General features: G+C 41.4%; 2 protein-coding genes and 1 long non-coding RNA gene across 4 annotated transcripts in view; 2 read left to right on the top strand and 1 right to left on the bottom strand.

The window, feature by feature from the left end:
• The window catches only part of LOC121283977 (cullin-5), a 68,542-nt gene extending 62,289 nt beyond the window's left edge, over positions 1-6,253 (top strand). The window contains exon 19 of the mRNA XM_041198841.1: positions 1,531-6,253. Within this exon, the coding sequence (XP_041054775.1) occupies positions 1,531-1,725 (195 nt within the window). The 3' untranslated portion in view covers positions 1,726-6,253. The remainder of the gene's footprint in view (positions 1-1,530) is intronic.
• LOC121283978 lies at positions 254-14,109 on the bottom strand. Its single transcript, XR_005944411.1, has 3 exons — positions 13,921-14,109; positions 8,555-8,686; positions 254-447 (listed from the first exon to the last, which is right to left on the bottom strand). It is a non-coding gene; the product is annotated as an uncharacterized LOC121283978 (long non-coding RNA).
• A 93-nt stretch (positions 14,110-14,202) lies between these two features.
• acat1 (acetyl-CoA acetyltransferase 1) overlaps positions 14,203-26,039 on the top strand; it is a 31,928-nt gene continuing 20,091 nt past the window's right edge. The window contains exons 1-5 of one of the 2 annotated variants that reach the window (XM_041198525.1): positions 14,203-14,346; positions 17,080-17,127; positions 20,101-20,218; positions 21,402-21,497; positions 21,660-21,760. In XM_041198525.1, coding sequence (XP_041054459.1) covers positions 14,275-14,346; positions 17,080-17,127; positions 20,101-20,218; positions 21,402-21,497; positions 21,660-21,760 — 435 coding nt within the window. In that variant the 5' untranslated portion in view covers positions 14,203-14,274. Of the gene's footprint in view, positions 14,347-17,079; positions 17,128-20,100; positions 20,219-21,401; positions 21,498-21,659; positions 21,761-26,039 lie in introns of those variants that run through there. The other variant, XM_041198526.1, reaches the window with a different exon arrangement.

The raw sequence follows: 26,039 nt of genomic DNA, 5'->3' as shown, positions 1-26,039 counted from the left end.
CATATTGGTACCAGATGGTGGTAGGATATAGATTTATATATGTTCTTTTCCATATTGATGAGTATCTGCCCCATGGATACTTTGGGGGTTACTGGGCAGAGACCAAGCTCTGTGTCATCAGCATGTGGGGACAAGGTTAAACAAGCTTACATAAGCTACAAAAAAGCTGTTCTAGAATAGTGGAACTGCAAGAGACCTCAACATGGGCTAGTTGTATATAAGCGCCCTTAGTCAAAGAATGGTAAGTCCAAAAGAAGGAGAAAATGCTAAGTTTATTGGTCCACAGAGTAAATTTCCTCCTTGTCATAACGTGGCTCAGAGCTTGGCTCCTTTTCTTGATCTGATTGAGAAGTAAAGGAAGAGCAGTGTGCGCTTGTTCATTCATTGGATCTTCCACTCTGGGAAGTCATATTTCTCCACTGATGGCCTAATGGAAATCTGGATTTACTAAAAAGGGAAACATAAGGAGAATTGAAAATAGAAATGTTTCATTCCATGCCTTTTCCCATAAATTACAACTTTACATTGTTTCCTGCTATTGTTTGTTTTCATATTGTAAGAATTTCCTAATCTTCAAATAAATTACTTTCATATAAAATCCTACTTAGCACAACTATCTTAGACTGTTACCAGTACTTGTACTTGGCATGGTCCAAGCAATTCAGCTCATTCAAATCAATTGTGATATAAGCTTCCTGACAATCTACATACCTACTTAAGTTTACTAAGGCCCTCCAAATAATACAAATAATTTATTGTGAGACAGCTGTTGCAACCTTTTACATGCTTACATATTTGAATGAACCAAATCATTAACTTGGTCTAAAACATGTATTAAAAACAGAGATTCTCAAACTTTGCAGGAGTTTGCTCTGTTTGTGTTCCCCCACCCCTCCAAGTTCTCAAAACAGCTGAAGAAACCCACTGCCCTGTCAATGAAAAATTGGCACCAATATAAACATTCTAAATTTTTGAGCTACATGACACCAGAGCGCCATTTGAAAAAAAATTAAACTTGTGTTTCCATCTGTAGGTTTCTTAGCTGTGCACAGGTTTTCTATCTAGTATTGCTGAGCCAGTGTAGAGTCTGATTACTCTCACCGCATTTCTCCATCACCCGCCCCCCACAATCCCAAACCCCATTAAATCCATGATGTGATGAGTTGTAATGATTGGTGGTGGCTAGACTTCAGGGAATAAGCAACTTCAGAACTTATGCTAATTGAGGAATTTGACGTTCTACAGGTAGTCAAAAATTGGCTAAAACATTTCGGAAATGCAAGCTTCAATATTTGGTTACTAACCAGTTCATTAGGGTTTATCTTTTCCTTGATAAATTAGTTGTGGTTATGATTTACTGATGAGGTTGTGAATTTTAAAATATCTATTTATTTTTAAAAAACTTAAATTTAAAAGTGAGCAAAGCTTGTTCATTTTCATTTTTAAATAAAAAGGAAAAATACCAGAAGCTATTATGTAAATTGATTTGCAGTTTGAAGTTTTTTGATTCCTTTTTGTTTTCATTTCCAGGAAGCGATCATACAAATCATGAAGATGCGGAAAAAAATCACAAATGCTCAACTCCAGACAGAACTTGTAGAAATATTGAAAAATATGTTTTTGCCACAGAAAAAAATGATCAAAGAACAAATTGAATGGCTGATAGAGCACAAATATATTAGAAGGGATGAGTCGGACATAAACACTTTCATTTATATGGCATAGTGACGGTGTAAGAGAACAATGCCAGAAATTGGAAAGAGTCCCATTTTGTCTTTGCAGACTTTGAAAGAGGTAGCTGAAGAGTGACTACAATTCAAAGATTTATTCAGTTGCATTATTAAGTCCCTGCCTTACTGTATGACAGATGAATAATATTTACCAATTTCATCCACTTAGCATTTACCTGCCTTTGTGTAGTTCACTTTTGACAGCATGCTGTTTTGTGGGAGTACTGAATTCATCAGAACCTGCTATGCTTTCTTTGGCCCTATTTTCACTTGTTCTGTACCAGAGTTAAATATATTTTTTTTTCCAGACACAATTAAACCAGTGAATATAGGACTTTAAATTTTCATGCACTGGGGAAAATACTTGAGTCATTTTATATTACAAAATAGTGTTAGGAGCAGCAGTTTTACTTTTCTGATTATACCAGGTGCTGTCATTTAGTACAGACTGGCCTGATACGATTTTTGTAACCTGTTGCACACTTGAAATGTTTAATATTACTCTGGCTTTGGTGGTTCTCTAATGGGCTTGGCAGCCATGGTAATGTTAGGAGTTGTCCATATCAAGTAATTATAATGCTACTTTAATTTACTAGTTGCAACCTGAATTCAGAGGTTGGTTGTCATTCAAGCTGGTCACTCAGGCCTGTCACAGTTGGGGTCAATTTTTCACACTTTCTGCCATCCCATAGGAGCGCCTTGAGTTCGCAAAGGTCACAACAAGTCTGGTGCAGAGGAGAGGAAAGGATATAAAAACTTTATTTGGAAGTTTCCCGAAGACCTATTGGTCTTCCATCATAATACCAAGCCATACAGATCATAAGGTACCAGGTTTTATTTGCAGGCTATGCTGTTAGGTTTTCTCAATAGGGGCATCAGTTACTATAATTGGTCTGGCATTTTGTATTGTCCTGAGACAGCTGAGAACCTAGGTACAGATAACCATTTGTATGAAATTACATTTCTTTCAGTGTAAGTGATAAAATGTAGAATTAACATACTGTTTATAGTTTCCTGGACTAGGAAAATAAGGTAAGGTTCTTGACTGTTACCCACTATTTCCACCTGGAAAGAATGCAATGGGTGAGAACAGGAACAGGCCCGGTTGCAATGCCCTACACAGTTAAATTGCCTCATGCAATTTAGGCTCATGTGAAGATAACCATTTGGGTGAAGAACAGTGGTGCTGTCAGCTCCAGTGGAACTGTATCCCATCAAGAATTGATGCCTTCAGAAGAGGAAGGAGAGAACAGTTGAGGATGAAAAACCTATAGTCCGTTTTACCTCCTTGCATCCAATCTGACAGACTGGTAATGTTAGTGGAGATGTCTGTAACCTGACCTTACCCCATTTTCTTTGCTGGAAGTCAGTCCTAGATGAAGAGTGTCTGAAAAAATGTTGGGCAGAAGAGGAGAAATGATAACAGACTGAATGTGTATCTGCTTTTGTGATGGTGGCTGTTTACATGTAAGAGAACTGATTCATGCAACTGTCGCTGGGATTTAGTGTGGTCCTGAGACATATGAAAACCTAAGCTCAGTTTACTACTTGCAGTAAGTGATCCAGTACTTGGCACCAGCTTATAACATTGGGTCACCTTTCACAAAATTTTGTCTCCTCTAATTAAAAAAACTAATATTTTGGCAACCACCCTTGCATGTATGTATGCATGCAGTACTCTAACTTTTACTTTTTAAATCTTCAGTGCCCCACAAACACTTGGCAACACTGACACAGCTGAAAATGTCTGTTACCCAATTTTTCTATATGTGATTCCAATTATAATGATATATTACAATTTTATTCAATTAGATGGCAAAATGTATTATCATTCTAGACATTTTAGTTAGAATTCCATGTGCTGATTGCACTTCAACCAGACCTTTCTCTTTAGGGAGATGTTTTGGCAGTTTACTGTGGGGAGAGGCAAAATGGACCTCCCCAGTGAATTAACCTCAGTCAAGTTGCATTGGCTAAATTTGTAGTATAGACTATGGTCTAAGTAAAATGTCCCTCACTCCCAAACTAAGGCTAATGCTGATGTCAGATGTTTGGTTCAGATGGATTGGGGAGGGCAGAGTGCAGCTTTTCAAAGGTTTTATCTAGTTAATATGGTAATAGGCTGCTTGGAATTCATGGTACTGTATAATTCTGGGAATCAGGAAAATTATCAAACTCATTGAGTGAAGGTGATTAAATATATTAAATATTTGGCTGTTCACATTTAAATCCCATCCCTTCTGATGACATTTTTATATATGTGCTGCAAATTTAAAGAAATGCTGACAATGGTCAGCAGTAACTTTTGACTCTGAACCAATGCTCTTTGAACATATTTTGCCGGTCAGCTTGTAGTGATGCAAGTTCACAATGTCACATTTTGATTCACATAGTTGATAAATTGAAAGACTTGGCAAAAAAAAATTCTTTTTTTAAGCAGTGCTATTTCAGATTAAGTTCTGGTCCTCCAGTGTCTTGGTGAAATTATCTGATGAGTAGCTGGGCCACATAGACTATAAAGGTCCAAGATTCAGTTGCTGGACATAAGATAGCTGATCTCAGCCGGGACAGTAGTAGGTCTTAGCTCCCTTATGCTGAGGGGAATTTAAAACCGGATTTCTGCTTGAAACTGTTACCTGACGACTCCTGCTGAAAGTATGCATTAATTAAATGTTAGGTGACATCTGGGTTCTGTATGGTACCAGCTACAGTTAAACAGCCAGCCACTTCATTGTCAAAATTCATACATGAATAATGGGCACTTGAGCGATGCACTGGAGGGCAATTAACATCCATGGAACCATACTGCAGCAAGAAATCAATGGCTTTAGGGGGACAAAATTGGGTGAGGATAATTATTAGCTAACTATAAAATTACTGCAGTTTGTGCTGGGCACTGATGATTGTACAAGTGGCATATATGCATAAAAGGGCATTTTGGTGAGTAATTTCCACTTTCCTTCCTGCAAAACCTAATCCTTAATATTAATGGGGTGATAAAATTTGAATACCTTACTTTCAGGTTGCAGTTTTCGTTAAGTACTGAGGCATTCTCCCCCTAAACAGGGAGTGTTATTGCTTGTAAAATGCATTATGTACATGCAGTAATTGAGTGTGTGGATCATGAATTCTCAGTTTGAAACATGTCCAATCTCTTTAGTGCACTGGGATAAGCAACTGCAGGAAAGAAAAAATATGCATAGGTGGAGTGAAGAAGGCAAAAGGGATGCACACCACTTTTGCTGGTCCCAGTATTTGGTATCGTTGCTGGATGAGAACTTGGAAAACCATTTAAGTACTGATTCAGTTCTTCAATGCCAACCAAATACCAAATGTGGAGAAATCAATGTCTAGTTCTGGATCTAATCACAATGATCTGGGAAGAAGTCCTGAATAAATATTTTAATAAAAAGCAAAATTAATCTTGATTATGTGACCAGATTATTGTGATTTAATACAGAGTAAGTTAATATAAAAAAACAAATTGCATGCTCTATGAAAACCCAGAAATGGCATGCACCATGTATCTGCACACAGTTTCACTTCATTAAATAAAGATGTGTATATGGATCTTGTAACACTGCCTGGTAGAGAAAACATGGGAAATATTAGAAGTATTACTTTTATTCAAATGGAATAAGAATCATTTTATATGGAACTAGTCAACAATTTAGAATTGTGTGACTTAATAAAAATTGTTTTATCGAAAACTGCAATTTAATGGTAATAGATATTAAAATTACGTTTGAAGTCTTCCATTTCTGTGTCCACAGAATCTTTAATTTGTATTCTTTTTAAAGGGACCTTAGATCTGCCCTTAGGCCTTTCTTTTGCTCCCTGCAGCATCAGTGAGTGTAATTCAACAATTTTTTCCCCATAAGAGTAAAATCCAAGAAAAAGACAACTGATTGTGACTTGTTTAACTTAAATACAAGTTATTGAAAGTTTAACTAGTTAAAATATTTCATGTCCTCAGTATTTGGATATTTGTACTACTCCAGAAACCATCTTTTTAAAAGTTTTGAAAACTACAATGAAACTGAGTTTTTTTCCATTATATTGAGAATAAGATTTCTTTACTCATTTTTGCAAATTTATTGTACACAAAATATTGAAGAAACTTGGACTTGCACGGATGATTTTTCATGTCAAGTTGTGTGTTGAGGTCACCAATAAATTGTGAACATTTGTTACCCTAGTTATACATAAGCTGTTGCATATTTTACATATCATTGTAAGATGTTGAAGACTTAGAAGCCTTCCTGTAATATACACTAAGTAAAGCCTGGAGTGTTGCGCAAAGTTGAATTGATAGGTTTTACTTTATCTACAATTAATATTTACAATTTGAATGTGTGCCACTACATACCAAGGTTATGATGCTGTACAATTTTTGAATGGTAGCAGTTTCTACATAGCAGCCTGATCAAACTATTTTGATGTACTACATTATTTTTTGAATTTTTATTTTTTAAGTTGCATAATTTATTTTCCAGCAAAATAAAAGTGCAATATAAAACCTCCATGTGCGTTTTATATAATCAGTTATGTAATTAATGCGCTATAGTACAGTTACAAATTAAAAGACTTTTTTTTCCTAAACTCCGTTTGATACCATATCCTTAAAAAAAAAATCTGATTTGCTATAATCATTCTTGTAAAAGGAGTGATCTTTATTCACTTATCTGCATTAAATTTCCACCTTTTTGGTATATATAATGTGCACATTGGATTTTAAAGGATTAATCATAAATATTGTAACTAGAGGACCTAAGAAAAGGAATGTTACCTGGATAAGATACAAAAAAGTGTGTAGGCTATTATTTCATATGTAAATTTTATTGCGACCATAATCTGATTACTGTAGCACTGCTTTACTTAAATTGTATATATACTAAAAGACCAAGTCTTACAAATAAACCTGCTGTACACAGTAAAATACTGCACATTATATTAGCCAAACCTTCAGAAAGAAGCTTTGGACAATGCTGATGTCCGAACTGAATCAATTTTATAAGAGATTTTTTGAACCACAAGACTATTTGGTCTATTAGACACAGTCAATGGAAGGAGTAAACTTAATATGGAATTTGGGAAGTATATGGAGTGTTATGTTTTTTTCAGGAGGCAGCTCAGCAACAGCTTTGCACTTAATATTCCATGCACATTTATCATGGACTTTGTATGGCACAGGCAGACATGAAATTCATGAATAGACAACTCAACTGAAAATAAGCTGTAATTTTGAAATGGTCAAAAGCAATCACAGAATTGTTACAGAGCAGAAGGAGGCCATTCAGCCCATCATGTCTGCACTGGCTCTCTGAATGAACAACCCCTATTACCATTCCCCCACTTCTCTCTGAAACCCTGCACATTCTTCCTTTACAAATAATCTAGTTCCCTTCTGAATGACTCGATTGAACCTGCTTCCACCACATACTCGGACCTTAACCTTTCACTACATGAAAAGTTTTGCCTCATTAACTTTGCTTCTTTCACCAATTACTTTAAACCTGTGCCCTCTCATTCTCGATTCTTTCAGGAGTGGGACTAGTTTCTCCCTATCCACAGAGTCAAATCTCGACCTTCTCCAAGGAAATCTATTTCATATCAGAAGTTCCTCATCCATGGAACCATTCTCATGAATCTTTTCTGCATTTCTCTCCAGTGCTATCACATCTTTCCTTAAAGTGGTGCCCAGAAATGAATGCAATACTTCAGTTCAGGCTGAACCAGTGTCTTATACAAGTTCAAGCCTAGAGTACTGTGTGCTTTATTAACCGCGCTCTCAATCTGTCCTGTCACCTTAAATGACTTATGCAGATATACACCCAGGTCTCTCTGCTCCAGCAACCTCCTTTAAAATTGTACCCTTTATATTGTCGCTGTGTTCTTCCTACCAAAATGAAGCACGTTTCTCTGCATTGAACTTCATCTGCCACCCGTCTGCCCATTCCACCAACTTGTCTATGTTCCTTTGAACACTACCGTCCTCACAGTTCACAATGCTTCTAAGTTTTGTATCATCGCAAACATTGAAATTACGCCCGGTACACCAAGATCCAGAACATGTAAATCAGGAAAAGCAAAGATCCCAACACTGAACCTGGGGATTGCCAGCACAAAATTTCCTCCAGTATGGAAAACGTACATTGAACAGTACACTCTCTCCGGTAATTCAGCCGATTTCAAATCCATATTGCTATTGTCTTTTTTATTTAATGAGCTATAACTTTGCTCACAAATTTGTTGTGTGGCATTGTATCAAATGCCTTTTGGAAGTCCATGTACTCCTCCAACTCTGTTCCCTCCTCAAAAAACTTCAATTTAGTCAAACATGATTTTACCTGAACAAATCTGTGTTAGCACCACCCCTAAGTCTAAAGAAGACTGGAAAATAATGGTCAGTGCCTTTGCAATTTCCACTCTTCCTTCAATATCCTTGGATGCATCTCATCCGGTCCTGGTGCCTTATCAACTTTAGGTACAGACAGCCTATCCAATACCACCACCTTATCAATTTTAAATCCTTCAAGTGTCTGAATTACCTCCTCCTTAATGTTTGAGTAATTCCAGCAAGCTGTGTTTTACTTGGTTTGTTTTGGTGCTGCTCATATACATAAGATTAAATTTATAACCAAGTATTACATGTTCGGATTGGCAAATGTCTCAAAGCTATTTAGAGAAGGATGCACTATAACTATAGGGATGCATCAGTTTATTACAGGTACTAAGCACTGTGCTGGCATATGCACCATAAGAGGCCTAGTGTATACATTTAACTCGCAGTAGACAAGATGCTGGCTTTCAGGGCCACTTACCACAACAATCATTAAGGGTGGGATCAGTCTGTGTGTAAATATGTGCTAGTGGTTGCATTCTTCTAAGAGGTAAGGTGAGTCATTTCCCTCAGCATCAAGGCAGCATTTGACTAAGGCTGGGATCAAGGAACCCTAGTAAAACAAAGTCAACAGGGATCAGGAATAAAACTCTAGAGGTTGGTGTCCTACCTGGCACAAATAAAGATGATTACAGTTGGAGGTCTATCATCCCAGCTCCAGGGCATTGCTGCAGGAGTGACTGAGGCCCAAGTATTTTTAGTTATTTCAGCAATGCCTTGTTCCATCATAAATTCAGAAGTGAGGCTGTTTGCTGATGATTGAATAGCATTAAGCCATATTTGAAATTCCTCATAATGCAGCAAGACTTTAACAGTATCCAGGCTTGAGCTGATAAGTGATAACTTTTCTGTCACACCAAGTGTCCGGGAATGAACATATCCAGCAAGAGAGAACATAACTATCTTAATATTCAATGGTATAGCAATCCCTAAGCTCCCACCATCGACATCCTGGGATCACACAAATGAGTAGAAACTGAATTGGACCAACTAAATAAGTGCCATGTCTACTAGGGCCGGTTAGCAGTTGAGTATTCTATGGTGAATGGCTCACCTAAGTCTCCAAAAGCATCTCTACCAGCTATAAGGCACAAGTCAAGAGTGTGATGGTATACACTCAACTTGCCAAGATGGTCACAATTCCGACATTCAGTAAGTTTGATCCTCTGCATGACAAAACAGTCCACTTGATCAGTACGCAATGCGCTGGCTTAAACATATAGGCTCAAATCTTCCATTTAGGATCAGAACCCTATTCCTTGATCAGACACAAAATACAAACTCACCTTCCTGTGATTTTTCAGAGCAACCTTCTGATGGAGGATCCTACCAAACTCAGTCAGAGCAGGAAGCCTCAAAGGGAGCAGTAGAGAGAATCCACACAGAAACCAAACACCCTTTTTATGACAAAAACAATGACCTGGAAAAACTCAGCAGGTCTGGCAGCATAGGCGGAAAAGAAAAGAGTTGACGTTTCGAGTCCTCATGACCCTTCAATAGAACTAGGTGAATCCAAGGAAGGGGTGAAATATAAGCTGGTTTAAGGTGTGTGTGTGTGTGTGTGGGCTGGGGGGGGGGGGGGGGGGGTGGAGAGAAGTGGAGGGGGTGGTGTGGTTGTAGGGACAAACATGCAGTGATAGAAGCAGATCATCAAAAGATGTCACAGACAACAGAACAAAAGAACACATAGGTGTTGAAGTTGGTGATATTATCTAAACGAATGTGTTAATTAAGAATGGATGGTAGAGCACTCAAGGTATAGCTCTAGTGGGGGTGGGGGAGCATAAAAGATTTAAAAATATTTAAAAATAATGGAAATAGGCGGGGAAAGAAAAATCTATATAAATTATTGGAAAAAACAAAAGGAAGGGGGAAGAAACAGAAATGGGGATGGTGGAGGGAGTTCAAGACCTAGAGTTGTTGAATTCAATATTCAGCCCGGAAGGCTGTAAAGTGCCTAGTCGGAAGATGAGGTGTTGTTCCTCCAGTTTGCGTTGGGCTTCACTGGAACAATGCAGCAAGCCAAGGACAGACGTGGGCAAGAGAGCAGGGTGGAGTGTTAAAATGGCAAGCGACAGGGAGGTTTGGGTCTTTCTTGCAGACAGACCACAGGTGTTCTGCAAAGCGGTCGCCCAGTTTACGTTTGGTGTCTTCATTGTAGAGGAGACCACATTGGGAGCAATGAATGCAGTAGACTAAGTTGGGGGAAATGCAAGTGAAATGCTGCTTCACTTGAAAGGAGTGTTTGGGCCCTTGGACGGTGAGGAAAGAGGAAGTGAAGGGGCAGGTGTTACATCTTTTGTGTGGGCATGGGGTGGTGCCATAGGTGGGGGTTGAGTAGGGGGTGATGGAGGAGTAGACCAGGGTGTCCCGGAGGGAACGATCCCTACGGAATGCCGACAGGGGGGTGAAGGGAAGATGTGTTTGGTGGTGGCATCATGCTGGAGTTGGCGGAAATGGCGGAGGATGATCCTTTGAATGCGGAGGCTGGTGGGGTGATAAGTGAGGACAAGGGGGACCCTATCATGTTTCTAGGAGGGAGGAGAAGGCGTGAGGGCGGATGCGCGGGAGATGGGTTGGACATGGTTGAGGGCCCTGTCAACGACCGTGGGTGGAAAACCTCAGTTAAGGAAGAAGGAGGACATGTCAGAGGAACTGTTTTTGAAGGTAGCATCATCGGAACAGATGCGACGGAGGCGAAGGAACTGAGAGAATGGGATGGAGTCCTTACAGGAAGCGGGGTGTGAGGAGCTGTAGTCGAGGTAGCTGTGGGAGTCGGTAGGCTTGTAATGGATATTGGTGGACAGTCTATCACCAGAGATTGAGACAGAGAGGTCAAGGAAGGGAAGGGAAGTGTCAGAGATGGACCATGTGAAAATGAAGGAGGGGTGGAGATTGGAAGCAAAATTAATAAATTTTTCCAAGTCCCGACAAGAGCATGAAGCAGCACCGAAGTAATCATCGATGTACCGGAGAAAGAGTTGTGGAAGGGGGCCGGAATAGGACTGGAACAAGGAATGTTCTACATCCCCATAAAGAGAGAGGCATAGCTGGGGCTCATGCGGGTACCCATAGCCACACCTTTTATTTGGAGGAAGTGAGAGGAGTTGAATGAAAAATTGTTCAGTGTGAGAACAAGTTCAGCCAGACGGAGAGTAGTGGTGGATGGGGATTATTTGGGCCTCTGTTCGAGGAAGAAGCTAAGGGCCCTCAGACCATCCTGGTGGGGGATGGAGGTGTAGAGGGATTGGACGTCCATGGTGAAGAGGAGGCAGTTGGGGCCAGAGAACTGGAAATTGTTGATGTGACGTAAGGTGTCAGAGGAATCACGGATGTAGGTGGGAAGGGACGGGACAAGGGGAGAGAGAAGGGAGTCAAGATAACGAGAAATGAGTTCTGTGGGGCAGGAGCAAGCTGACACGATCGGTCTACCAGGACAGTTCTGTTTGTGGATTTTAGGTAGGAGGTAGAAGCGGGCCGTCCGAGGTTGGGCGACTATCAGGTTGGAAGCTGTGGGAGGAAGATCCTCAGAGGAGATAAGGTCAGTGACAGTCCTGGAAACAATGGCTTGATGTTCAGTGGTGGGGTCATGGTCCAGGGAGAAGTAGGGGGAAGTGTCTGCAAGTTGACACTCAGCCTCCGTGAGGTAGAGATCAGTGCACCAGAAAACAACAGCACCACCCTTGTCAGCGGGTTTGATGACAATGTCAGGGTTGGACCTGAGAGAATGGAGTGCAGTAAGTTCAGAGAGAGAGAGATTAGAATGGGTGAGAGGAACAGAGAAATTGAGACGACTAATGTCACGCCGACAGTTCTCAATGAAAAGATCAAGAGAAGGTAAGAATCCAGAGGGAGGGGTCCAAGTGGAGGGAGAATATTGGAGGTGGGTGAAAGGATCCGTTGAACAGGGAGAGGAATCCTGCCCAAAGAAGTGAGCCCGGAGACGAAGACGGCGGAAGAAGAGTTCAGCATCGTGCCGAGCCCGAAATTCATTGAGGTGAGGGCGTAAGGGTATGAAACTAAGTCCTTTGCTGAGCACTGCACGTTCAGCATCGGAGAGGGGAAGATCAGGGGGTATAGTGAATACACGGCTGGGGCTGGGATTGGAAGATGGGGTGGGGACGGAGGAACAGGCAGGGGTGGAGGGTCCTAGATGGGTGTTGGTGTCGATGAGTTGTTGGAGCTTGCGTTCCTTAGCGCTTGAGAGAAAGAGAAAAAGTTTCTTGTTGAGGCGTTGGATGAGACAAAGAATAAAATGAAACTGGGGGCACGTGCAGCTTTGAAAAAGGGTACGGCGGTGCTGCTGGAGGGAGAGGTCGAGTGTGTTCATATGGCGGCACATGGCACTGAGTGTGGATCTCAGAATGTGACGGGAACAGCAGTCCGAGAAACGTTTTATGTCCCGGAGATACCTGTAATGCTGGGTGGGTTCGAAACATGAGGGGTGGAATTTCAGTTGAAATCCACGTGGGGTAAGTCGGAGACGGAGACAGTCACTGAGAAAGGAGATATGGCTGTGAAAGCGGGTTTTAGTAAACACCTTGTCAAACACCAGGAGAGAAATGGAAAGCAATGAAGGTGAGCAAGGCAAAAGAGATACGGAAATCTTGTCGCAGAGACGAACAGAACTTCTTCAAGGAAGGCATTTCTTGAAGAGCAGTGGCAGTCAATTAAACACAGAGATATGACACTAGTTGCCATATTCTGTTGAGAAAAGAGTTTAAGTATTCCAAAGCTTCTTTGAAAAGCTACCAATAGAATGTAAATGGGTAATGGGGTAGAGTGGGTAAAGTGGTAAGATGGGTGATGGAATAGAGTGGGTAATAGAAGTGAGTAAGGGGGTAAGGTAGCTGATGGGTAGGGTGGGTAAGGTAAGTGGTTAAGGGGGGTGGGGTGGCATCTGGGTAGTGTAGGTGGGGATGGTGGATTTTGGAGTTGGAAACAGTTGGGTCAGGGGTTAGTCAGAGAGTTGGATGGTGTTGGATGGTGGGGGCATCAGGTAAAGTCAAGGTGGAGTCGGGGGAATCGGAGGGTTGGAGTCCTTAAGTGGGAATCGGTAGGTCAAGTGTGAGTGACTGGGAGGTCCGTTCTGTAGTTACGCAGGTGTTAGGCTAGATTTTAATCTGTCTGACATTTCCTGGATAACCCAGGTAAGTAAGTCACAATTGCCCTAAGTCTCCAACTCTAACTCAGAGTTGGAGGCTTTTTCGAAGTGTCACAGGAGCAGGGGAATTGCCCATTGGAAGTTCAAAATTCCTGGAAAATTCCCATGGAGTTCATGCACTGGGGCTTCCAAGGGGTTCCATAGCGCATCTTCAGGGGTACGCCTGGTCTCCAACTATCCGGAGACCAGAAGATCTTTGCCTTACTCTCTCCACCACTGGTGTACTGTGACTGCAATGTGTACTATCCACAGGATACACTGCAGCAACTCACATGAGTAACTTCTTTGGCAGCACCTCCCAAACCTGCAACCTTCATCACCTGCACAAGGGCAACAGGTGCACGGAAAGACTATGGTCTTCGATTTCCTTCAGCACAAAGACATCGCTGTTTCTTCACGGTTGCTGGGTCAAAATCCTATAACCTAACATTGTAGGTGCACGATCTTCAGATATAATGCAGCGCTTCCAGAAGGCTCACAGCTACTTTCTTATGGGGAATTAGTGATGGGCAATAAGGACCAGTAGTTACCGCATCCCTAGATTACTTGTTCTTTTAAAATAAAATAGCTGAAAAATTAATAAAGCAAACATGTAGAACTGGATTGGTGTCCTCTTGCTTCACCTTGGTGGTTTAAAATTACGTAGTGTTCGAATGGGTCTGCAATCTGCGTCACGTTCTCATTGCTCCGATGTTGACATCTCTAACATTTGTGCCATTCACACTTGGTGCCATAAGAGTGTAATTGATATTATAGAAATAGACACATGAAACTGTTCCAGCGCTGACACTGACTCCTCCAGTCGAGACTACAACTCCCAAGAGAGCTCGCGGCCTATAACGGTTCCCGGCCGCTGAACCCCCCCCCCCCACCTTCCATCATCATCGGCTGCCATTGGACAGCGAAGCTGCTCGCTTGTGATTGGTGTATTTTTCAATCAGCCTGTTGAAGGTTAAGGTGGTCACTTGTTGTTCGTAATGGCGGCTGCGAGGTTTGCTGTTTTGGCCAACTGGCGAGCTCAGCGAGGTGACAGTCTGCCACGGCTGCTGGTGAGGAATCAGTGTCCAGTTATTTGAGAGGCGGGTGACGGCAGCGATGTCGATCAGTACACGATCGGTATCAGGATCGGGATGGGGATGGGGATGGGGGTGGGGGTGGGGGGTCGGGGTGGTGTTGCAGTCAGGCACTGATTGATGTGAATTCAGTTGCTTCAGATAGACCGGGCGGTATATCATTATAGCTTGTACAAGACCGAACGGGAGAGGGGGAGTAACTGCTGCAAACCCATCTAAATATATCTTCAACAATGATACGTATATGTCTGAGGCGAGGGTCACTCGTAGTGAGTTGTCCACTCTCTATAAGTTGGTAGAGTGGACACATAATGTGAAGATCCAGAGCGAAGTTCACGACTTTTTTCTATAAACTGCAAATATTTAAATCTGTCGGTCAGCATCGGTGGTTAGAAGCTCAATCTCAGGTAGGGGTCTTCAATCGGAACTACTGAACCGATGAACTGCGGCCGCTCTTAGAACGAAACACCGGGAAACCACAAGAAATCTGTTCTTAAAAAAAAACGAGAGAGACAAGCAGTTAGCTCTTGTTTTTTCCCCTGATTTTTGAAACAACGAAGGCTGTCAATGTGGGGAAACTTGCAACAATCTAGTTGCTTCAGGATGTATAAAGATCAAAGCATAAAAGCAAAATACTGCGGATGCTGGAAATCTGAAACAAAAATAAAAATAGCTGGAAAAACTCAGCAGGTCTGACAGCATTTGCGGAGAGAAATACAGTTAATGTTTCGAGTCGGTATGGCTCTTCTTCAGAGTGTATTTAGATCATCTACTGAGCAGTGGGTTTAAAGGAAAAAGCCAGATTATGAGTTTAACGCTTTCAATATGTCACAGGTGAATGGCTGATTTAGTTTTTTAAAAAATGTGCTTTCTTTCTCACTGTGCACCAGATATAGGCATATGCATTCTGCCAATAGCACTGAGTTTTACATGGGGCAATGTCTAAAAAAGGAAAAATAAATCTTGCTGTTCTCACTGTGCATGATAGCCAACCAAAAGAACCTCATGTAATAACTTGTCCCCAAACATGTGCTTTTCTACCTAAGCCCTTTGTTCCGTTTACCCTTATGGACAAGTTAAGGCTTATTGTTTATGGATGGGAACTTTCTTCCTGAGAGTTTTCTTTATTATATAGTTTTTATTATATTAATTATAAAATGCATCATTAATTAGGTAAGTGGTGATTTGATCTACTGTGCCATGGAATGCTTATGACTTTTCACATATTGTTCATGATCATGGCAATGCTATTCGAATGAATACAATAAGAGTTGTGCATTCCACAAGGAGGAAAAATTGTTATGAAGTTTCTTGATCAATCTTGTTAGGGTACATCTTCAAGTCCTCATTAATCTCATTAAACGATCATTACTCATGTGATCCTAGATGGCGAGTGCCACCAGGCTCTTCAACTGTGAGACATCACATTCAAGCATAATCCTGCATGACATCTACATACTTTCTCGTTTCTAGTAGCTGGTGGAGAATGATCAAAAACTAGAAATATGCTGCTTTTCTGTTCCCCACCCAGGTGTGCAGAGACTAATTAGAGCAGCTAATTGAGAATTGAGTAGGAGTTGGACCTGGGACTTTCTAGTATGTATGATTCAACTATATACCACAGTTACCAAGGGAACTTGGTTAGATTTCAAGATTTTTAAAAATTGTTTCTAGCTTTGGAGTAGTGAATATCTTTATTATAACATAAGATCTTTTTGCTTTCATAACATTCTTTTGACGTGTTATGAAATTTCTGACACAACCATCGTAAATGTAAAGGTTAGGTTCATGTCTGAAACAAAAGTCACATTACATCATAATGATGGATAATTGAGTTCAAATATCTTTGACCAAAGATGGTGCAATAATGGCTGCAGAATTGAACAGATTAGGTGATTAGGTTTGGAAGAAATGTTTATCTTTCAACATGCCAAACAAGTGACTTTTTTAATCTTATGTTTTTTTAGCATTTCAGGATTTTAACTCATTTCTTTCCCATTTCTCATTCTGCATCTAACTGCCAGCATCTAACTACTCTATCTTTTCCCATGTGAAAGACAAATTAACCTTTTTAGGACCAAATATTAGTTTTTGGTTAATAATCAGCTGTATGTATATTTACTTGCGTTAACTTTCTTTAACATTCATCTGTTTTAAAAATGAGAGGGTACTTTTCACACAACCCATATGCCTGTTGACAAATCTTATTGACCTAATTTGATTTTGGCTGTAGACTATAACAATTATTGATTTAGTTTGAAGAGTTAAAAAGATGTTTATGAGTGATTACTGTCAGGTTTTTGGGGGCTTCAATAGAAGCTCATTTGGTAGTGGTATTGGAATAAATGAAACAAGCTGAATGTTTGGTTTTGAAATCTGCCCTCACTCAAAAGATTAAACTAACAATAGTACTACTGCCACAGGTAGTCTAAATATAAAAAAGAGCATTCTTTTGCAGTTAGGACTTTGAGATATTGTCAACAAATAGCCAATTAGACTGAATAACACAAAAAATCTGGTCTTATGTCTCCCTTTGTCAATCAAAAAAGGAAAATAAAAATTATGTTAATATATACTAAGTTATAAGACTAAAAGAAACTTTATTAGGTATGTGAGTATGTTATATAGTCTTGCTATACTAGATCTTAATGTATTATGTCATTATAACCTTAAGTTTTCTTTAATATCCTGCAATGTGTTTTATCCCAGCTTGCAAAATGTAAACATAGAGGATATTCATCTGGGCCCACATTAAATGTAAGTGGAAGGCATTTCATAACTTTTTTCAAACTTACTGAAATTTGTGTTAATGAGTTTTATGGATTAGGATATTTTACCAGATATATATATACAGTATCCTGTGACAATTACAAAATTACTCCATTTTAAAACAGACATTTGTTGACTGTCCCAAATAACTTGCATTGTAATAGATACATGCTGTGTTTGAAATCGCAAACACTTTTTAAATGTGAACTTTGGACTGCCTTCATTGCACAAAATCTGTTTACAACTTAAAGCATGGACACACTGGTAAATGTGAGGAGGCAGCAGGTGACAGAAATGTATATCTCTTTACCCAGCATCCATAGAGGCAGAGAAACCACTCTGTCTCAAAAATTGAATGATTGCTTGCGTTGCTTCCAGGGATTTGACACTACGGCTGTTGTATAAAGAACTCCCCATTCCACAAAAGCTAGGAACTGCATCTCTGTCCACCGCAGGGTTCCCAACCCTCCAAGAATCGAGGGCACTTATCCTGAGGGCTGTCTCCAGATGAATGGTTTAAATTTCTTGAAATGGGGTGCCCACATGACAAAAAGACAGTATGTGAGTTACTATAAATATTGACTTACTGTTACTTTGGCATCGAGAGTCAGAACAAGGTCATGCTGCTTGGGGGAGGAAGAGAGGGAGACTACAGAATGGGATCTTGGGAATGTTTGGGGTTGAGGAGACTGGGGAATGGGAGCTGTGGGAGCTGGAGAGGGGGAGAATTTTTTATTTGTTCATGTGATTGTTCATTCCTTCATGTCTTCATGTTTGCTTATCCCTAATTTCCCTTGAGAAGGTGGTGAGGAGCCACCTTCTTGAACTGCTGCAGTCCATCTGATGTAGGTACATCAACAGTGCTGTTAGAAAGGGAGTGCCAGGATTTTGACACAGCAACAGCGAATGTATGGTGATATAGTTCCAAGTCAGGATGGTGTGTGACTTGGAGGAGAGCTTCAGGTGGTGGTGTTCCTGTGCATCCGACGGCCTTGTTTTTCTAGGTGGTAAAAGTGACGTGTTTGGAAGGTGCTGGCGAAGGAGCCTCGGTGAGTTGCTGCAAAGCATCTTGTAGATGGTACACACTGCTGCCACTGTGTGCCTGTGATGGACGGGGTGAATGTTTAAGGCTGTGGATGGGGTGCCAACTTTTGCCTTGTAGACTGTGGGCAGGCTTTGGGGAGGGAGGAGGTGAGTTACTTGCAGCAGAACTCCCAGCCTCTGATCTGCTGTTGTAGCCACGGAATTTATGTGGTTGGTCCAGTTGAGTTTCTGGTCAATGGTAACCCCTAGGATGTTGTCGGTGGGGGATTCACCAATGGTAATACTGTTGAACATTGAGGGAGATGATTAGGTTCTCTCTTATCGGGGATAGAGATTGCCTGGCAATTGTATGGTCTGAGTGTCAGTCCAAACCTGAACTTCGTCCAGGTCGTGCTCGATGCAGCCATTGATTGCTTCAGTATTTGAGGAATTGTGAATGGTACTGAACATTGTGCAATCATCACGAACATCCCCACCTCTGACTTTATGATGGAAGGCAGATCATTGACGAAGCAGTTGAAGATGGTTTGGCCTAGGACACTACCCTGAGGAACTCCTGCAGTGATGTTCTGGGACTGAGATGATTGGCTTCCAACAACCATAACCATTTTTTGCCTTTGTACTAGGTATGATGCCATCCAATGGAGAGTTTTCCTCCTGATTTTCATTGACAGGGAAATGACATAGTGGTAATGTCACTGGACTAGTAATCCAGAGGCCCAGGTTAATGCTGTAGGAGCATGGGTTCAATTCCCACTATGGCAGCTGGTGGAATTTAAATTCAATTAATTTTTAAAAAAAAATCTGTAATTGAAAGCTAGTCTCAGTAATGGTGAGCATAAAACAATCATCGGTTGTTGCAAAAACTCATCTGGTTCACTAATACCCTTTAGGGAAGGAAATTTGCCATCCTTGTCTGGCCTATGTGTGAATCCAGCAATGTGGTTGACCTTTAACTGCTCTCAAGGGCAATTAGGGATGGGCAATAAATGCAGACCTTTCTAGCAACGCCCACATCCCATGAACAAATGAAAAAGGCCTCCTTGATGTCATACTCTGTCAAATGTTGCCTTGATATCAAGGTCAGTCGCTCTCACCTCACCTCCAGAATTCAGCTCTTTTGTCCATGTTTGAATCTAGACTGTAATGAAGTCTGAAGCTGAGTGGTCCTGGCAGAACCCAAACCAAACAGGTTACTGCTAAGTGACACTTGATAGTACTGTCAATGACACCTTCCATCACCTTGCTGATGACTGAGAGTAGGCTAATTGGCCAGATTGAATTTGTCCTTTTTAGAAAGGACATATCTGGGCTGTTTTCTACGTTTTTGAGTAGATGCCAGTGTCGTAGCTGTGCTGGAACAGTTTGGCTAGAGACCAATTATATACCTATTTTGCAAGTTTTTTAATGTCTTGTAATTTGTTCTAGTTCTCTCTCTCTCTCTCTCTCTTGCCCTGCCACTCCCCCACCCCTTCATTTTAATGACATCTGCAAATTCAGAAACCGTGTTTTTAGTTCCAAACTCTAAATTAATATGAAGGGCGAGCAACAGTGGTTCCAGCTCTGATTTTTATGGGATCACACTTTCCACCATCTGCCACACTGAATAGATACCCTTTACCCAACTCTCTGCTGTCTTGAAGCCACCTAACTGTCTATTCTGCTACTTGTCTCCTGACTGTGCGTGCTCTGATCTATTAATCTATTCTGTAGCACATCATCAAAAGCCTTTTGGGAGCCTAGACAAATTACATCTACTGTATTTTTATTCTCTTTTTCCACTGTAAATTGCTGATATTGGTATTTAATATAAAAGCACTTTCTAAGGTACAGTATACATTAAGTCTACCTAATTTAAAGTTTCATTTAAATTAAACTTCTATATTAATACCAGAATGTAATATTTTTAAACCATAGGAAGTGGTCATTGCAAGTGCAGCCAGAACCCCTGTTGGTTCATTTAAGGGATGTCTATCCTCATTAACAGCCACTCAGCTTGGTTCAATTTCAATAAGAGCTGCCATTGAAAGAGCAGGTATGAGTGTATGTTCTGTTCTTTGATTTAAAAACCTTTCCCTCCGCTTTAGTTGATTTTTTTTGTGAAATAAAGCTATGCGATAAAACTAAAAGTACATTAATAGAAGCCAATTGGTAAGATAAAATGGAGAACTTCATAATGCTGGACTGGCAGAAGAAAATTGAGATGTCATGGAAGAAAAGTGACCACTAAATGGTAATTTGTGCATTAGCTACTTAAAATCATTTAATGTATAGATCACTCCCTAGTGTAGTGACTGTCGACTCGGCTGAAGCATTTTTCAAAATGTGCCACTTGTTAATCTAAAAAGTTGGAGGATATTGGCAAGTTCTCATGATATGAGGAGCAGGCAGTTGTTGTGAGCTGAATTGTATTTTCCCATTGCAATTTCTGAAACAACCCCATTACGTGCTAAGTAGTTTGCACAGTTTGATAACAAATAAGAGTATTGACTTGCATGACTCTCACAGTGCAAAATTGTAGAACTTTGAAATAAAGTTCCAAGAAATTTCATTAACTGTTTTGGCTTAAATATTCATTGTAAGGCTCGAGTGAGAGACTTTCATAAGTGACATTTGATGCTAGGAAGCTTAACCAGAAAAACGTGCTGTTCAGATTCACATTTCAAACAATCAATGGTCTCTGGACAAAACCAGCATCAAGATTACATTGGGAGAAACCTTCTCATTTTCAATCCATTTTTACTAATGAATTTATAATATTATGTTACAGTAGCTTGGCTGAATAAACTTCAGTAACTATGTGGTTTTTCCAGCATTAGTAAGTGCAACACCAATGTTTGTAGATTCTTTGGTTTTAAAAATGTCATCTTCCAAGTTTAGTTCTTTTTAAAAGGTGGGGAGGTGCATAAAGCAATGCATATAATACTGTATTTTCTTCCCTCTGTATAATGAAGCACCTGGCTTCTACTTGACATTTCCCCATTAGCATAGCTAAGCAAAAAATCATGGGAAGTACCAATACCGCATCTAGCATAATATATTTGGACAATCACTGTAATGATGATTTATCCATATTTCTGTAGAGCAAATGATATGTTTTTTTTCTGTTGAAATCTGAGACACTGCTGTGTTTATTTTCTGCAAGTGTGTAAATTAATTGAATATTTGTATGCAGCAGAATTTGATGCATAACACCAATATATTGGTTTAATTGACAGGGATTCCTCCAGAAGAAGTGAAAGAGGTGTACATGGGAAATGTTTTACAGGCTGGGGAAGGGCAAGCTCCTGCTAGACAATCTGCCCTTGGCGCAGGTAATATACTGCTGTTCTTATAAGAATATGGCACAGACTTTTGGGTTGGGTCATAAATAAAACTGGCCATAGCAGTCTTAGTTTAATGTCAGAAGAAACAGTTATTCTAAATGATTTGGATGATGTTTGATAGTTGGAAAACATATATTTCTTTTGATTTAGGCTTGCCAGTCTCCACACCTGCAACAACAGTCAACAAGGTCTGTGCCTCTGGAATGAAATCAATCATGCTGGCAGCACAAAGTCTTATGTGTGGACATCAGGTACTTTTGTTTACTTGTATTGGTGAGGATTTGTGATTTAAAAATAAAAAATTCTGATTGATCTAAAATTTGGTTTCTGTGATAGTGAATTATTCTTAATTCACTTGTTTCCAAGCTGGGAAGCTTGTTCTTAACCTACTTGTTTCCAAGTGAGGAGGTTTGTAAAATTTAATCTACTGAGACATGACTGTAGAAAAACCAGGTCTCAAATTAAACATTACAGGGTATAGCATATTTAAAAAAGATAAAGAGGGAAAATGGGAGGTAGATTAGCTGTATTTATTAGGGACAACATAATTGCAGTAGAAAAAATGGGTGCCGCTATCAGCAAGACAAAAACAAAATCCATATGGATGGAGATAAAAAATAATAAAGGATCAATCACACTTATAGGTGTAGTCTACAGACCACCTAATAGTGGAAGGAGGTGTGGCAAGAAATATTCAGATAAATTAGGGAATTGAGTAAAAAACGTAGAATAATAATCATGGGGAATTTTGACTACTCTGGTATTAATTGGAAGGAAGAGATAGATAAAGGGGATAAGAAAATGGGAGTTCCTACAATGTGTTCAGGACTCCTTTCTAAACCAATATGTAAAAAAGCCCAACAAGGGAAGATTCCCTATTGGATCTAGGTATGGAGAATGAACCAGAGTAGAAGTAAAAGTGGGGGAACATCTAAGCAATAGCAACCACAATATAATACACAAGATTATTATCTTTTTCATTCATGAAATGTGGGCGTCACTGACAAAGTCAGTATCTGTTGCCCATCCCTAATTGCCCTTGAGAAGGTGGTAATGAGCCGCAATCTTGAACTGCTGCAGTCCATCTGGTGTAGGTACATCCACAGTGCTGTGAGGAAGGGAGTTCCAGGATTTTGATCCAGTGACTGTGAAGGAATGGCGATGTAGTTCCAAGTCTCAGGATGGTGTGTGGCCTAGAGGGGAACATGTAGGTGGTAGCGTTCCCATGCTTCTGCTGCCCTTGTCCTTCTAAATGGTAGCGTTTGTGGGTTTGGATGGTGCTGAGGAAGGAGCCTTGGTGAGTTGTTGCAGTGCATCTTGCATATGGGACATACCTATGCTACTATGTGTCAGTGGTGGAGGGAGTGGATGCTTAAGGTAATGGATGTGGTGTGATCAAGCGGGTTGCTTTGTCCTGGGTAGTGTCGAGCTTCCTGAATGTTGTTGGAGCACAATCATCAGACAAATGGGGAGTATTCCTTCACACTCCTGAATTGCACCTTGTAGGTAGTGAATAGGCTTTGGGGAGTTGGGGGCAGTTTGCTCACCACAGAATTCCTGCTGCACTCTTCCTTCTAGATAGTAGTGGTTGTTGGTTTGGACGGTGCTGTCGAAGGAGCCTTGGTGAATTTCTGCAGTGCATCTTGTAGGTGGTACACACTGCTACGACTGTGTGTCGGTGGTGGAGGGAATGAATGTTTGTGGATGTGGTGCCAATCAAGTGGGCTGCTTTGTCCTGGGCAGTGTAAAGCTTCTTGAATGTTGTGGGAGCTGCACTCATCCAGGCAAGTGGGGCGTATTCCATCACACTCCTGACTTGTGCCTTGTAGATGGTGGACAGGCTTTGGGGAGTCAGGAGGTGGGTTACTCGTCGCACGATTCCTAGCCTCTGACCTGCTGTTGTAGCCACAGTATTTATATGTCTAGTCCAGTTCAGTTTCTGGTCAATGGTAAGTCCCAGGATGTCGATAGTGGGGGATTCAGTGATGGTAATGCCATTGAACATAAAGGGGCGATGATTGGATTCTCTCTTCTTGGAGATGGTCATTGCCTGACACTTGTGTGATGTGAATGTTACTTGACACTTGTCAACCCAAGCCTGGATATTGTCCAGGTCTTGCTGCATCTGGACATGGACTGTTTCAGTATCTGAGGAGTCGCGAATGGTGCTGAACATCGTGCAATCATCAGCGAGCATCCCCACTTCTGACCTTATGATGGAAGGAAGGTCATTGATGAAGAACCTGAAGATGGTTGGGCCGAGGACACTACCCTGAGGAACTCCTGCAGTGATGTCCTGGAGCTGAGATGACTGATTTCTAACAACCACAACCATCTTCCTTTGTGCTAGGTATGACTCCAACCAGCGGAGAGTTTTCCCCCTGATTGCCATTGACTCCAGTTTTGCTAGGGCTCCTTGATGCCACACTTTGTCAAATGCTACCTTGATGTCAAGGGCAGTCACTCTCACTTTACCTCTGAAGTTCAGCTCTTTTGTCCATGTTTGAACCAAGGCTGTAACGAGATCAGGAGCTGAGTGCCCCTGGTGGAACCCAAACTGAGTGTCAGCGAGCAGGTTATTGCTAAGCAAGTGCCGCTTGATAGTACTGTTGATGACCCCTTCCATTACTTTACAGATGATGGAGAGTAGACCGATGGGGCGGTAATTGGCCGGGTTGGGTTCGTCCTGCTTTTTGTGTACAGGACATACCTGGGAAATTTTCCACATTGCATAGATGCCAGTGTTGTAGCTGTACTGGAACAGCTTGGCTAGGGATGCGACAAGCTCTGGAGCACAAGTCTTCAGTATTATTGCTGGAATATTGTCAGGGTCCATAGCCGTTGCAGTATCGAGTGCTTCACCTGTTTCTTGATATCATTGGCTGAAGATTGGCATCTATGATGCTCTGGAGGAGGCTGAGATGGATCATCCACTCAGCACGTGGCTGAAGGTTGTGGAAAATGCTTCAGCCTTTTCTTTTGCACTGATATGCTGGGCTTCTCCATCATTGAATTTGGGGCTATTTGTGGAGCCTCCTTTTCTAGTGAGCTGTTTAATTGTCCACCGCCATTCATGACTGTGGCAGGATGTGGATGTGGCAGGACTGCAGAGCTTAGATCTGATCCGTTGGTTGTCCGATTGCTTAGCTCTGTCTGTCATATGCTGTTTGGCACGCAACTAGTCATGTGATAGCTTCACCAGTTGACACCTCATTTTTAGGTATGCCTGGTGCTGCTCCTGGCATGTCCTCCTGCACTCTCCATTGAACCAGGGTTAATCCCCTGGCTTGATGGTAGTGGTAGAGTGGGGGATATGCTGGGCCATGAGGTTACAGATTGTATTGAAGTACAATTCTGCTGCTGATGGCCCAGAGTACCTCATGGTTGCCCAATGTTGAGTTGCTAGATCTGTTCGAAGTCTGTCCCATTTTACACAGTGGTAGTGCCATACAACGTGATGGAGTGTATCCTCAGTGTAAAGGCGGAACTTCATCTCCACAATGTGCGGTGGTCACTCTTGCTGATTCTGTCATGGACAATTGCATGTGCAGCAGGCAGGTTAATGAGGCTGAGGTCAAGTATGTTTTTTCCTCTTTTGGTTCCCTCACCACCTGTCGCAGACCCAGTCTAGCAGCTATTTCATTTAGGACTTGGCCAACTCAGAAGTGGTGCTGCCGAGCCACTCTTGGTGATGGACATTGAAGTCCCCCACCCAGGGTACTTTCTGTGCCCTTGCCACCCTCAGTGCTTCCTCCAAGTGGTGTGCAATATGGAGGAGCACTGATTCATCAGCTGAGGGAGGACACTACATGGTAATCAGCAGGAGGTTTCCTTGTCCCTGTTTAACCTGATGCCATGAGACTTCATGGGGTCCGGAGTCGATGCTGACGGCTGCCAGGGCAACTCCCTCCCGACTGTATACCACCGTGACGCCTCCCCTGCTGGGCCTGTCCTGCCGGTGGGACAGGACATACCCAGGGATGGTAATGGTTGTGTCTGGGACATTATTTTTAAGGTATGATTCCATGAGGATGACTGTCAGGCTGTTCCTTCACTAGTCTGTGAGATATCTCTCCCAGTTTCAGCACTAGCCCCCAGATGTTAATAAGGATGACTTTGCAGGGTCGACAGGGCTGAGAATGCCTTGTTGTTTTTGGTGTCTAGGTCGATGCTGGGTGTCCCATCTGGTTTCATTCCTTTTTTGTGACTTTGTAGCGGTTTGTTCCAACTGAGTGGCTTGCTAAGCCATTTCAGTGTGCATTTAAGAGTCAGCCACATTGCTGTGGGTCTGGAGTCAGGTATAGACCAGACCAGGTGAGGAGAACAGACTTCCTTCCCTAAGGAACATTAGTGAACCAGATGGGTTTTTACAAAAATCAACAGTGGTTCCATGGTCATTGTTAGCCTTTTAATTCCAGATTTTTATTGAATTCAAATTCCGCCATCTGCCAGGATTCGAACCCGGGTCCCCGGAGCAATACCCTGGGGCTCTGGATTACCAGCCCAACACCAATACCACTATGCCATTGC

Source organism: Carcharodon carcharias, chromosome 11 (genome assembly GCF_017639515.1).
Source record: "Carcharodon carcharias isolate sCarCar2 chromosome 11, sCarCar2.pri, whole genome shotgun sequence".
In the NCBI taxonomy this organism is placed as follows: Eukaryota; Metazoa; Chordata; class Chondrichthyes; order Lamniformes; family Lamnidae; genus Carcharodon; species Carcharodon carcharias.
The sequence above is the reverse complement of the archived record's forward strand: the minus strand, read 5'-3'. Positions and strand labels throughout refer to the sequence as shown.